Source organism: Neofelis nebulosa, chromosome 9 (assembly GCF_028018385.1).
Source record: "Neofelis nebulosa isolate mNeoNeb1 chromosome 9, mNeoNeb1.pri, whole genome shotgun sequence".
Taxonomy (NCBI): domain Eukaryota; kingdom Metazoa; phylum Chordata; class Mammalia; order Carnivora; family Felidae; genus Neofelis; species Neofelis nebulosa.
Window position 1 is genome coordinate 127,765,509 of NC_080790.1, and position 13,464 is coordinate 127,778,972.

A 13,464-nucleotide genomic window follows, 5' to 3' on the forward strand; every position below is an offset into this window, starting at 1 on the left:
TAAGCGTCCGACTTCAGCCAGGTCACGATCTCGCGGTCCGTGAGTTCGAGCCCCGCGTCAGGCTCTGGGCTGATGGCTCAGAGCCTGGAGCCTGTTTCCAATTCTGTGTCTCCCTCTCTCTCTGCCCCTCCCCCGTTCATGCTATGTCTCTCTCTGTCCCAAAAATAAATAAAAAACGTTGAAAAAAAAATTAAAAAAAAAAAAAAAAAAAAAAGGCCTGAAAATGCAGGGCTGCCCTTGAAAAGATTCAGAAAGCACTGCCATCAGGCCGTGCCCGTGCTTCAGCGATGGCTTCGACGAAATGGCAGCGCCGTTGACATTGCGTCCAGGCCTAAGACTTGATCCACTGACCTGCCGCGGCCACGATGGGGATCCCAGCAGACACCTGTGTCTACGCGGAAAGGCAAAGGGACGCGACGGCGGCCACAGCCCTGCGAAGGGCAAGAACAAGCTGTTCCCATGTTTAATAATGTGCGTGTGATCAGAGTTAAAGCTGTTTGGGAAAAAAATGCCGGGATTTCTTTTTATATCCTGAAGTCCATTCAAGGGCAGTGCTAAGCCAAATACAGCCAGATACGGACTGTAAAATCCAGCAGGGAGTATTTGGCCCCAGATGAAGTACTTGGTAAACCCTGGCTGTGGGTGAGGTGCCCTTGCAGACCCCACCCCCTACTCCATGGGTAGCGGAGTTGGCAGAGTCCCTGGCCTCTTTGGTCGTGGCCCTCGGATCCTGCTGGCCACCGGGCGTGGTTGAATGAGAAGCTGCAAACGCAAGCCCGGCTTCTGACATCTATCAAGCACCTGCTCCGTCCCAGGCACTGGGCTAAGCAAGCCCTCGACCTGCATTAGCTCCTTCCAGTCTCACCACCGCCCGTGGCCCTGTCTGGAGACGAAGGATCGCGTGGCGATCGGGCCGTGGACACTGGGTTAAATCCCGGTTCTTCCTGTTACTATCTGCGGGAACTTCACCCTCTGGACCTCCCTCTTCAGCTGCAAAACGGGGGTGACAGTAGAACCCACCTCACGGGTCGTCGACAGCACCAGATGCACACAGACATGACCAGCACCTGGAACACGGGCTCTCGGACTTTTCTGACTGCGCTGCACAGTGAGAAGTCCATGTTCCATCAGACCGAGGACCGCGTATGGACGTGTACGTGTGTGTGAATACGAATGTGTATGCATCGTGTGTGTCTAAAATAGGTTTCACAAAGCGATGCCCACCCATATTACCATGATGCGTCCTGTTACATTCCATCCTGTTCAATTTCGCCCTTAAATGATGCAGGTCACGATGCACTAGATCAATTTCGCTCACAACCCATTGTTTGCAAAATACTAGGTTCGAACAAGGTTTGGCAAACGAAAGCTCATCATCCAATTAACTGCCGTCTTTGTAAGCCCCGTTTTACAGAGGGGGGAAACTGAGGCCCAGAGAGGTGTTGTGGCTTGCCCCTGACCTTGCAGCTGGAATGTGGCAGAGCTTGGACCCCAACCCAGCATCTCTGACTGCTAAATTAGTGTCCTTGGGTCAAGGTTGCCCACTGGTGGCTCACATTTAAAACTTGAGAGATTTAATTCAAGATCTACTTCTCTCCAGAAACAGTGGAGGATTATGCCAATCCTGAGCCTGCGTGCACACGTGGTCAGCCGGAGCCGCCCCGCAGCTTCCCCTTTTCACTGCGGCTCCTCGCCAGGCTCGCTGTTTACCACAGTCCCCGCCACACCCTGTTGTCTCCCCACCACACCATTTACCATCACACATGGCAGCTGTTTTTTTTTCCATAGTGAAGAGATGCTTTTCTATCAAAAGAGGATACGAAAAGGAAATTCCCTTCTGCAAAGCGAAGGGATGTCGGGACTCAGTTGTACAAGCTGTCTAGAACCCAGCTGACCTGGCCTTGGACCGGGCCAGGGGGGCAATGGTTTTCCATTAATATCACTCCCCGACGAGAGCCCTGGGCCAGATGGCAAAGCCAAGGGTTTGATCCCAGGCCGCGACTCTGGGTGAGAAATGACTCGTTCAGGTTCAACCATGGCTCCTCCTTCTGCTGAGCCTTCCCGAATCGAGAGGCTGGAAAGCTGAAAACTTCTGCAGGCTCCCTTACAGCCAGGGGTCTGGAGCACCGAAGGGTCCACAGATCAGTTGCGTTCACAAGAGACGTGTATTTGGTACTGTGTAAGTGTGTCAGTGGGAGAGAAGGGAGGCTGCACCCAGGGCATCCAGCCAGCAGGTGCAGGCCAGAGCAAAGCTGGCGCCCGGCAGGACCCAGGAGCTGGGCAGCTGCTACCAGACGGACAGCGATGCTTCCTGATCCTGCGGGAGGAGCAGCCCGGCTCCTCACCGCCCACCCTGTGGCCAGTCCCTCAGCGCGGCAGCCTCAGTCCTCCCTGCGATCCTGCAGACCCTCATGTGTCGCATCCAACCAGGGAAGCAGCCAGATTTGGCCCATGGGTTTGGGGTAAGAAATGTATTATGGGAGTTCGACCTTCTACAGGGGTCAGAGGAGTTCAGGAAGTGAAATTCTGAAAAGTGGCACCTGGAGTCACCAGTGAGGCATGTCCGGCTACCAAAGTGAGTCTGCGGAGAGGCTCCGGAAGAGAAACCGATTGGGGACGCTTGGCCTCTGCAGCCAAGCACCCGGGGTGGGCCAGATGTCAGAAACGAGACCTGGGCGCAGCGCGGAGGACAGCAGCGACACGCTGGAGCCCGAGGGCACACCTGCACCTGTCACCACCTGTAGCCACGGCGACCTTGCAAGAGAAGAGACGGCTGCTCCCCTTCCGCCTTCAAAATCTCACCCAAGTTCCTCTTTTGGTCAATTCTAACTCCACACCCTTCAAAGAAAGGGATTCTGGGAAACGTAGTTCCAGCCCCACCAGCTTGACTCAAGTCGCACTACGGACGGGTTTGCTCATGAGACCCTCGCGCTCTACCTGGCTGGGTGAATTCTGCTCTCGACAACTGACCTGACAGAGACTGCGGGCAATTCTGCGGTGGCGGCTATCGATGTTTTTGTCAACCCAAGGCCTTTTGTTTGCACAATTTCCTACCTTAGGAGCCTGCGGCCGAAGCAACCTGAATGAATCTCACCTTCCCGGCCTTCCTTGCAGTTGCAACGGAAGCATGTGACCTAGACTCAACCAATCAGATACAGCCAGCTGCAGACTCAGCCAATCAAATACCCTCCAAATGGTATTTGCATTTAGACCCAGGGCAACCTGGATTTACCTGATCCAGATGACGAAGCCATGGAATTCTGCGAAGTGCATTCCGAAGTGTGGGATGCAATCTAGCAAGGAGGCAGACGGGACATGACCCGTGCCACTGGTGACAGTTGTGATGTCTGGGCCCAGTGACAGTGACGGGAACGTCCTGCCATGTAACCTGGACGTTGTTTGTGGCTGTGCAATCTCCTAGCCAGTCTCTCTGGCCCTCCCTCCTGGAGATCTGTGAATCACATAATGCCCTTTTATAAACTCCTTTCCTGCTCAGATTACGTAGAGTGTTGTTTGCAACTAAAAACCTGACCACATTTAGGGGCACCTGGGTGGCTCAGTCAGTTAAGCGTCTGACTCTTGGTTTTGGCTCAGGTCATGATCTCATGGTTCATGAGTTCGAGCCCCACATCAGGCTCTGTGTCGACAGCTCGGAGCCTGGAGCCTGCTTCAGATTCTGTGTCTCCCTCTCTCTCTGCCTCGACCCCATTCACGCTCTCTCTCTCTCTCTCTCTCTCAAAAATAAATAAATGTTAAATACAACAACAACCCAATGCCCTGAACCCTTGAGTCTCAGTTTCCCAAGCTGTACTAGGAGCAGAACAATCCTCACCTCGTGGACAGTTGAGGGGAGTCAGGGAAAGGGGGCCCAGAAGGCATTTCGTAAACTGACCACGGTGCCCCAGACACTGGGGCAGTTTCATTCGATGGGTCACGGTGCTCATTCGGGAAGCAGGTGGTCCAGTTTGAACCCTGGCTCTGGCACTGACCTGCTATGTGACTGTGGGCAAGTCGCATTCCCCGTCCTGCCCCATGGAGTGATCAGAAGACCTAAAGATTACAGCATGGGAAACCTCAGCTCAGGGCTCAGCATGGGGGCGGGGGGAGGGGGGGTGAGCCCGCCCCAGTGATGCTGGAAGGTACATGGGTGATCTTTGCTTCCCTGGATTAAAGAAAGTAAATAGGGGCGCCTGGGTGGCTCAGTCGGTTAAGCAGCCGACTTCGGCTCAGGTCATGATCTCGCGGTCCGTGAGTTCGAGCCCCGCGTCGGGCTCTGTGCTGACAGCTCAGAGCCTGGAGCCTGTTTCAGATTCTGTGTCTCCCTCTCTCTGACCCTCCCCTGTTCATGCTCTGTCTCTCTCTGTCTCAAAAATAAATAAAACGTTAAAAAAAAAAAAAAGTAAATAATAATGTCGATGGTGTCCTGATGTGCCCTGGTATGAAAGTTGAAGTCTGGAAAACATTTCTATGTTTGAAACACAACTCTGATTAATGCCACCCAATTGTAAATTTAAAAACGGTTAAAAGGGCAGGAGGCGCCCGGGGGGCTCAGTCAGTTCCGCGTCTGACTCCGGATTTCAGCTCAGGTCGTGATCTCACGAACCGTGAGATCAGGCCCCGTGCTGGGCTCTGCACTGACATCAGGGACGGGGCCTGCGTGAGATTCTCGTCTCCCTCTCTCTCTGCCCCTCCCCCACTTGTGCCTGTGTGTGCAATCTGTCAAAAATAAACATTTTTTTGGGGCGCCTGGGTGGCGCAGTTGGTTGAGCGTCCAACTTCAGCCAGGTCACGATCTCGCGGTCTGTGAGTTCGAGCCCCGCGTCAGGCTCTGGGCTGACGGCTCGGAGCCTGGGGCCTGTTTCCGATTCTGTGTCTCCCTCTCTTTCTGCCCCTCCCCCGTTCATGCTCTGTCTCTCTCTGTCCCAAAAATAAATAAAAAACGTTGAAAAAAAAAAAATTTAAAAAATAAACATTTTTTTTAATGGTTAAAAGGGCAACGTTTGCTGTATTTTACAACTTTTTTTAAAGAAATCAATAACTGGGGCGCCTGGGTGGCGCAGTCGGTTAAGCGTCCGACTTCAGCCAGGTCACGATCTCGCGGTCCGTGAGTTCGAGCCCCGCGTCAGGCTCTGGGCTGATGGCTCAGAGCCTGGAGCCTGTTTCCGATTCTGTGTCTCCCTCTCTCTCTGCCCCTCCCCCGTTCATGCTATGTCTCTCTCTGTCCCAAAAATAAATAAAAAACGTTGGAAAAAAAAACTTAAAAAAAAAAAAAAAAAAGAAATCAATAACGTACTATACCAAAAATCATTGAATTACACACTTCAAGTGGGTAGATCGTACGGTATGTGAATTGCAACTCAATAAAGCTGTTAAACCACCCACATGGCTTCCCATCCCTTTTGGAGCACGGTGCAAACCCCAACTTCTCTCCCTGTCTCCCTCTCTGAGCTCATCGCCCCCCGCCCCCACCTGGGATCCCTCCATTCTGGCCTCCCTGGCCGGCCTTCCCCCCCCGCAAGAGGCCGGGTCCCCGCCTCAGGCCTCTTGCGTGCCTTCTTCCTTCTGCCCGGGATGTTAGCAGCTCTCGGCTCTGCCGCGCCTTAGGATCACTGAGCAGCCTTCCGTGACAGACGCCCAAGCCCCACCTCCGGGAGTGGGAGGTCGTTATTCCGGGATAGCAGGGAGGGTCTCACCAGTCACCGATTTCACATCTTGCTGGGTGCTTCTAATGATCTGCCAGCATTAACGACCGCTGCCCTCGTCGTCACGGCTCGGTACCCCTCCTTCAGGTTTCTGCTCGCCGTCCAGCTCCCTGGGGGGGGCCGTGCCCAATCACACCCTGCCTCCCTTACTCACCTGATGCAACACCGTCCCGCCTAGGACTGCATCCTATGCCTATTTGCTTCCCGTGGAGAGTGTCAGAGGGAGGAGCAGAGAGGCCGTTCGGTGCTGTGTCCTCAGTGCTTAGTTCATGCGGTGTCCGGGGAAGCAGCTGTCACCCGAATGAACTTTGGCCCAGCTTCTCTCTGTCCCCGGTGGTCCAGCTCGGGCTCTGTGGGGCTGCAGTTCTAGGCGGCGGCCACCAGGTGGCGAGAGTACCCAATCGCGTTCCAGGCCGCGGCAGCAGGCCCTGCCCCCACGCCAGGCCACTGGTCAAAGTAGCGAGGGCCATGGCCGTGGCCGTGGCCGTGGCCGCGGCGGACCCCACTGTGTCCTCCTTCTTCTCCTTTGTAGATTCAAAGTCATCGGGCATCGGCAGACACTCGACCGGGACCAAAGCCAGAGAGGAAGGCCCTGCAGCCCTGTCCTCCCAAGTCCTCCTCCTCTCACCTAGCCACTCACAGACCCTCTGGTGCAGCCTCGGGGACCCCGGGGCCACTGTTTGGGGACCGAGGACCCGAGGACCCGTGCACTGGAGGCTGTGACATGCTCGGTCTTCTTACATCCCAGGGTCACGTGTCCACAGGGGAACAAAGGGGCCCCAGACCTGAGCCTTAGGGAGCAAAGCCCGAGGCCTCAGGTTAAGTAGAAAAGGAAAACAACACAGCAGGTCGGGGGTCAGGTGCTGCCCGTTTCTGTTCCAAAAGGAAGGAAACCTGCCTCCCCGCGAGGGTCTGTAAATACAGACTGAGGGATGCGGAGGAGGGGGCCCTGGGAGAGCCAGCGAGGCTGGGAGCACACCCGTGGCTTTTCAAATTTGAGGCATGGACCTAGCCCCATAAATAGCAAATTCAACATTTTTTTTTTTAATTTTTTTTTCAATGTTTTTTATTTATTTTTGGGACAGAGAGACACAGAGCATGAACGGGGGAGGGGCAGAGAGAGAGGGAGACACAGAATTGGAAACAGGCTCCAGGCTCCGAGCTGTCAGCACAGAGCCCGACGCGGGGCTCGAACTCACAGACGCAAGATCGTGACCTGGCTGAAGTCGGCCACTTAACCGACTGCGCCACCCAGGCGCCCCAAATTCAACATTTTTTTAAAGGCACCGGTTTCTCTACCGCTGAGTAAGCCACGTTATCCTCTGGTGTCTCTCCTCTCTGGGAGGCTGCAGCGGCGACCGCTGGGGGCAGGGTCCGGGGGCCGAGGTGTCCCTGCTCAAATGTCACCCCAACTCTAGGAGCTCTGTAGCCTTCCAAGCTCTCGGGACACAGCAGTGACCGGATCAGCCTTCCCCTCACAGAGCTCACGTTTGAGTGGGAAGTCATAAATATGTATGAACTTTGCTCAAGGACATGAAAACCAGGAAGAGACAGAGGATAATGGGGGGAGGGGAGTGGCTGCTTCAAGAGGTGACGTCTGAAAGCTGATGCCAGCGACAGAGGGTGTGCCAGGCCAAGGGCACAGCAAGTGCAAGGGCCCCAGGATCCGAGGCTGGAGCTAAAAAAAAAAACGGGGCGACAGTGCGGTCCTGCTTACAGCCTCCGCCTCTTCCCCTAAAGGGGGCTGTGTCCCCCGCCCCTCTGTGGACTTCAAATGAGAAGGGAGGTGCCCATCCGTGCCCAATGAAAGGAAGCCGAACAAATTTTTAACTCAAAAAAAGACAATGCCCATTTACTGGAAAGAGCACTTTAATAGGAGTCCAATTAGAGTCTTTCACCAGCTCCATGGCCTTGAGCTACTTTTTTTTTTAATACTTATTTTGAAAGAGAGAGAAACAGAGAGAGATACTAAGGGCAAGGAAGGGAGGGGCAGAGAGAGAGAGAGAGAGAGAGAGAGAGAGAATCCCAAGCAGGCTCCGCATTGTCAACGCAGCGCCCGATACGGAGCTCGAACTCACCAACTGACCTGAGCTGAAATCAAGAGTCAGGCGCCTAACCAACTGAGCCGCCCAGGAGCCCCTGAGCTAGTTACTTCTTTGGGCCTATTACTAGACAAACCCATGGCGGGTGACATTAGGATGGTGAACAGCCCCTTCTGGCTTGGCTTACACCACACGAACGCGGTGGGCCACAGACCGCGGGACATCCGGTGCCCTCTACACCGAAGGAGCAGCCACGCCCCCACCTTGCAGCTCATCAGCCACGCGAAGCTCACAGCGTCTTCGTACCCACTGGTCCCCGTCTGGGACGCTCACCCAACTCATCTTCCCGCAGCCAAGCTCTTCGTTCTGACCTGGGGTCAAAGGTCACCTCCAAAGACAAGCCCCAGAACAGTCCCAGTGAGAGCAGCCACCTGTCGGCCCTCGGTCCTTTGAACATATCCCCATCGTGTTCCTTCCACAGCAGTGGTCAGCACACGGCCTGCGGCTTGACTCCAGCCCATTCCCTTCTTTGGTACGGCCCGTGAGCTGAGAATGGGGTTTACATTTTTAAATGGTTGAACAAGAAACATCTTGTGACCCAGGACAGTTAAATGACCGGGGTGTCCCTGAGCAGAGTGGGGGGGGGGGGGGGGGGGGGGGTCACACGCTCCCCAGGGAGCTCGCCTAAGCTCAGGCCCGCCATCCAAGCCACAGAAAGACCGTCGCCTCCCCTCTCGCTGTCTTGCTAAGACTGGTCAGGGTTTCCCCCTTGTTTCTCAGTCTCTGTCAGTAAATTCCAAGGAGCCGGGGCTTCCCGGGAAAAACGCCCACCGGGGGCCCTTCACTTCCAGTGTGCCCGCCGCCCGTGGGGATCCTTCCTGTGCTCTCACGGCCCCGACTCCTGTGCTGGGGCGTGCGAATCGGACACGGCCATCCCGACCGAATGGAAAACTGCGAAGTTGAGGACGACCGAGCCATTTTTCCAAAACAGTTTAATTAAAAAAAGGTGAAGAATCTGAAAAAACCGGGGGGAGGGGTGGAACCCAAAAAAGCACACCGTGGGAGTGCACTGGCTCAGTCACAAAGAAACGCCGTCATCGAAAAAGATATTTAAGTTTAATACAAATTTTATACAAAGAAAATGTGAAAAAATACTTCCATATGCTAAAAGCAATTAGGCTTCGCAAATAAGGCCAGCTAGGCTATTTTTTTTTTTTTGACACCTGCAATTCACAAATGTTCTTTCTTTTTCTTCTATACTCTCTTTTTAGTTCTTCTCTAATATGTATGGGGAACTAGCTGGAAACTGTACAATTCACATCCTCTTATCAACAATGAAGAGAAAGTAAACAGGACTAAAATATACAACAGAATGTACTGGAATGATACCGTACAGTTAATTTTCTCATATACATACATCACCTTTTTGCTTTGTTCAATGCGTTTTGTTCGACACAACATACAAAATGGTACTACCGTATACGTAGTGTGACATGTGACAGGGAGTGTGGCCGGCGTCTGGCATTCTCTCCCACTGCCTTTGTTTCATGCTTACATAAAAACGTAAAATCCCATCGTATAAATAATACATACATGCTTCATCCCGGACTCCCATGTCCTCTGCGTGCATCCTGCCTTTGAGTTTCTCACTTCCAAGAGGCACAGCATCTCTTACCAAGTATGTGTGAGTGTGTGTAAAAGGAACCACAAAGCAAAGAAAAGACTTCTCTTTGTTCCAGAGCTTAGGACGCCTAACACTTTCTCTGCTCTCTTCGGCTGAGTTGAGCGGGGCTTGCTTCTTCTGTGTATCTTCTGTAAACAAGGACCTGATTTCTTCCCTTTTCGAGTAGTCATTGCTGAAATCACACAAAATAAACTAGCTTCTCCCTGTCCTTCGGGGCCAGAGAGCTTGCATTTTATAACACAGTAGCGTAGTATTGGAAAGGGGCCAATGGCTTGACGTGATGTGCCCACGACGGCACAGATCCTGTGCCGAAAACTCCTGATTCCAATGCGCTGCATACAGACGTATGAATGAAAACGGCTCACTTTCCCCCGGGGCGTCCAAGGACGAGGGCCTGTGTGCCACGGCGATCCTGGGGCCTAGTCACCATGCCACAGGGACAGCCGGGCTGACCAACCATCCCTCCTCCTCCAACGTCAGAACATTCCTTTTGTGGTTGGGTGTTTCTTGTTTTTTTTTAATCGTTTTTCTTTTTCTTTCTTCTTTTTTTTTTTTTTTTTATAAGTTAAAGTCAATACAAATATAAAAAGGGGAAGGTACTCTAGGTTCAATGACATCCACAAATTGTACATTATTTACATCTAAAGCATAGATTTCGTGTGGGTCAAACAGTCCTCAGTCAATGCTAATGCCGGACGCACTGTAGTGTGGGCTGCCCTCCGTGTCGAGGGCCAAGGCCAAGTCGGGGGGTCTGGAATTCTCAAGTCTGAAGGAGGCTCTCCTGTCTCAGGTTTCCTTGCCGCTTCCTGTTGCCCTGGTGTCTGGTTTCTTCTTCCTCCACGGGGTGGGTGGCTTGTGTCGCGACTTGTCCCTAGTCCCAGAAGGTGTCCAGCCGAGACTCTTTCGGGAGGAGGCTCTTCGAACTGGCACTGGCGTTGTGCTCGGAGCGTGTGGATCCTCGCTTCTCGTCGCTGCTGCCCCAGCAACTAGACTTACTGCCCCGGGAATGGTCTGTGGAGGAGAAGCAACAAGAAGTGACGTTGAGCCTTCCCGCCACCTCCACCGCAGCAGAGCCACCCGGCCCCCTGCCCCGCGGCTCCCCTCCGGGCGGCCTCCCGCCGCCTCCCAGCACGCGTGGGTCTCTAGAGCACAACTGTACGGCCGGTTAGACAAACACAAGGGCACCACATCACAGAGAATCGAGATGGGTGATGAGGGCACCGAAGTGCCCAGGGAGGCACCTCTCACGCGGTACCTGGAACCGCAGACCCGCGGTCATGACAGAAGGACATCAAGCACTCAGGTGCTTCTGTGTCCACGCCGGCTGCTGGAAAAAGGCACCAAAATGTGGCGATATTTTTCCTTCCTCATATTAGAATTTCTTTGGTCAATTTACAGACAACTCGAAAAGCAGACCTATAACCAAACCACCTAAGGGAGAGGATCGAGGAGGAGGAGGAGGAGGAGGAGGAGGGGAAGGAGGAGGAGGAGGAGGAGGAGGAGGAGGAGGAGGAGGAGGAGAAGGAGGAGAAGGAGGAGGAGGGAGAGGCCAGAATGGTTATGTCCGGCTGGACACACACACACCCACGGACTCCCATCAGGGACAGGCTGCAGGGTCCCTGAAGGATACAGAACCAGAGTTAAGACCCAGGACAGCTTCGAGGACGCGTGACCACAAAAAGCTCAACAGTGGCTGAGAAGATCCGAGGCAGGTGAAGGAAGAGGCAGAGGAGGGAGTCCGTAAGCTGCCACGCAGCTCAGCTCAGGCCAGCACGGGTGACGGCAAGGGACCCGTCAGCATGCCAAGGCCCCATCAAGCCTGGGATCATCTGCCAAGTTCAGAGAGGCTGGGATGAAATTTTGTTTTTAAATTTCTGGAGGTGGGGTGGTAACATTCAAAGAAGCCAACGGTCAAGCTCAGGGACAGAATGAGAGTGAGAAAGGGACCAGATCAGAGCCGGGGAATGCCATTTCTTACCACCTGGTACCAAGGAACGTGTACACTTAGTCATGTGTTCCTGTTTTGGAAGACAAGTGGCAAAGAGAGAGAAAAGTCTCCAAAGTGATGTGTTCATTCAGGAGACTTCTCTTTGGCCATTTGCATCAGTGACCAAAAGGGGGCAGTATTCTGGCAGGCAGTCCTGAATCCACCTCCTCTTCCTGGTTCTTCCCTACCCGTGAAGCCTACGCGGATGGTTCTTCTCGAAGGTCTCTGGGAAGCAGTGCGCTCGGTCATCGTCCAACAGGACAAAAATCCCACAACGGTGCAGTCAGGTGAAGGCAGACACCGGACCGGAGCTCAGCACGGCACCTGCACCACGGACCGGGCCGGCCACCGGCCACGGGACCTGGGCCCTCACGCAGACGGGACAAGGGGCACTGGCTGGTTCGGCCAATCACCGCAGGGGAGAATCGGGACCTCTATGGACAAGGCCAAGGCTGATCCCTTCCACGAAGCACACCGTACACTCTGGCTCTCGTCTCCTACCGCGGTTTTCAGCGGCCACGAGAGGCCCAGCTGAGAAGAGCGGAGGCCAGAGCGAGACGCGCCACTCACAACGACAGCAGAAAACAAGACGACGACGCACGCACAGCCCGAGGATTCCGCGGGTCCCGGCCGCGTCGGTGAGACGGGGCCGTACTTCCCCTTCTGGGCTGGGTAGCCGGGGCATGGCCGGGGCGCGGGCGGGTTGCTTGCCACACAGCTGCCGTGGGCTGAAGAGACACGGCCCAGGCAGCCTCGGTGTCCGTCAGGGAGCTCAGGTCGCCACGAGCCAGGCACCCGCTACACACTCAGCACCGTTAGCCCTGTTCTCTCCGCGCCACTCTCCGACCCGACGCCCTCACAGCGACGAGGGCTTCTTGTCCTAATGGGCATTTTTAAACCACGAAAGGAGGGGGGGGGGGGGGGGGGGGCGGGGTCACTGGACGCAGCGCTGCATTACAGGCGGGAAGCGAGGTACCCAATGGCACAAAAGCAACTCTGTAGGCCACATTCTTCAGCACGTTGGAAACGCAATTCTCAGAACCACCAGCTCTGCCAACAGCCTAATCTGACCAGCAAAACCAGAGGTGCGAGAACCACACTAAGGCGGGAAACAGCACCCAAGGAATCCGGATTCTTTTGGGGGGAATGAAAACTCTACCGTAGCCAAGCCTGACGGAGGACAAGGCCGGGAGGGGAGGGCAAGGTAGGTGCCGCGGTGAGGACTGAGCAAGGGGCTACAGATGACGTATCGAGTGACCAACGTCCTCGGCCACGATGATGGGACCGCAATAAATAACATCTGGAAATGAAGAGCCAGAAATTAGTGATATGAAAGGAGTTGCAATAAAATAAGGGGTACGGTGAAGAGCTTGGTGGGGAAATCACGAAAGGTATGACAAGAGAAGGAAACAGGAACTGCAGGAGAGAGCACAGCCGTGCCAGAACGGAACCGTCATCATGGCACTCGCTGGGCCGGGCAACGCACAGCACGCTCAGGATGGCGGGCACCCGGACTGAAGTTCTCCGGCTTGGCCCACTGCCGAGCGTGGGGCGGTTAAGGGTCAGAATGCGCCTGTTCTCAACCTCGAGGAAGGGAAGTCACAGCGAAGCAGAGGGCGGTCTCAACACGGTGGGGGGGGGGGGGGGGGGGTGCAAGGGGGGGGGGCGCCGAGAGAGGGGTCCACAGTCGCTGTCGCTAGCGCTCAAATCCAGAACTAAAGCATGAGTGTTGTCCTTGACCCATGGAACCTCCAGAGCACAGAAATGGTGACATCCTTCATTTGGGAGGAAAGGGAGAAGAGCGGTCATCAGTGACCCCAACCCTCACCTTCATAAACCAGAAGTCAGCAAGCAAGGTCTAAAACTAACACTCAGAAATAGAAGCACAGGGAAATACATTATTTGTAAGGAGAGGGAAGTACCAGAGACATCACTGGGGACAGGGCCTAGGAACTGTCTCTGTGCTATAACTATACGCATGTTTTACTTCGAAATCTTAAAACTATTATTTATTGGGGGGGGGGGGGGGGTGTGCCCACAGAGAGAGAG

At 54.4% G+C, this 13,464-nt stretch overlaps 1 protein-coding gene across 24 annotated transcripts in view; it reads right to left on the reverse strand.

Annotated features, from left to right (window-relative positions):
* Positions 1-8,719: 8,719 nt before the first annotated feature.
* ZMYND8 (zinc finger MYND-type containing 8) overlaps positions 8,720-13,464 on the reverse strand; it is a 126,481-nt gene continuing 121,736 nt past the window's right edge. For all 24 annotated transcript variants that reach the window (XM_058685856.1, XM_058685867.1, XM_058685868.1 and 21 more), the window contains one exon: positions 8,720-10,439. In XM_058685856.1, the coding sequence (XP_058541839.1) occupies positions 10,215-10,439 (225 nt within the window). In that variant the 3' untranslated portion in view covers positions 8,720-10,214. The remainder of the gene's footprint in view (positions 10,440-13,464) is intronic.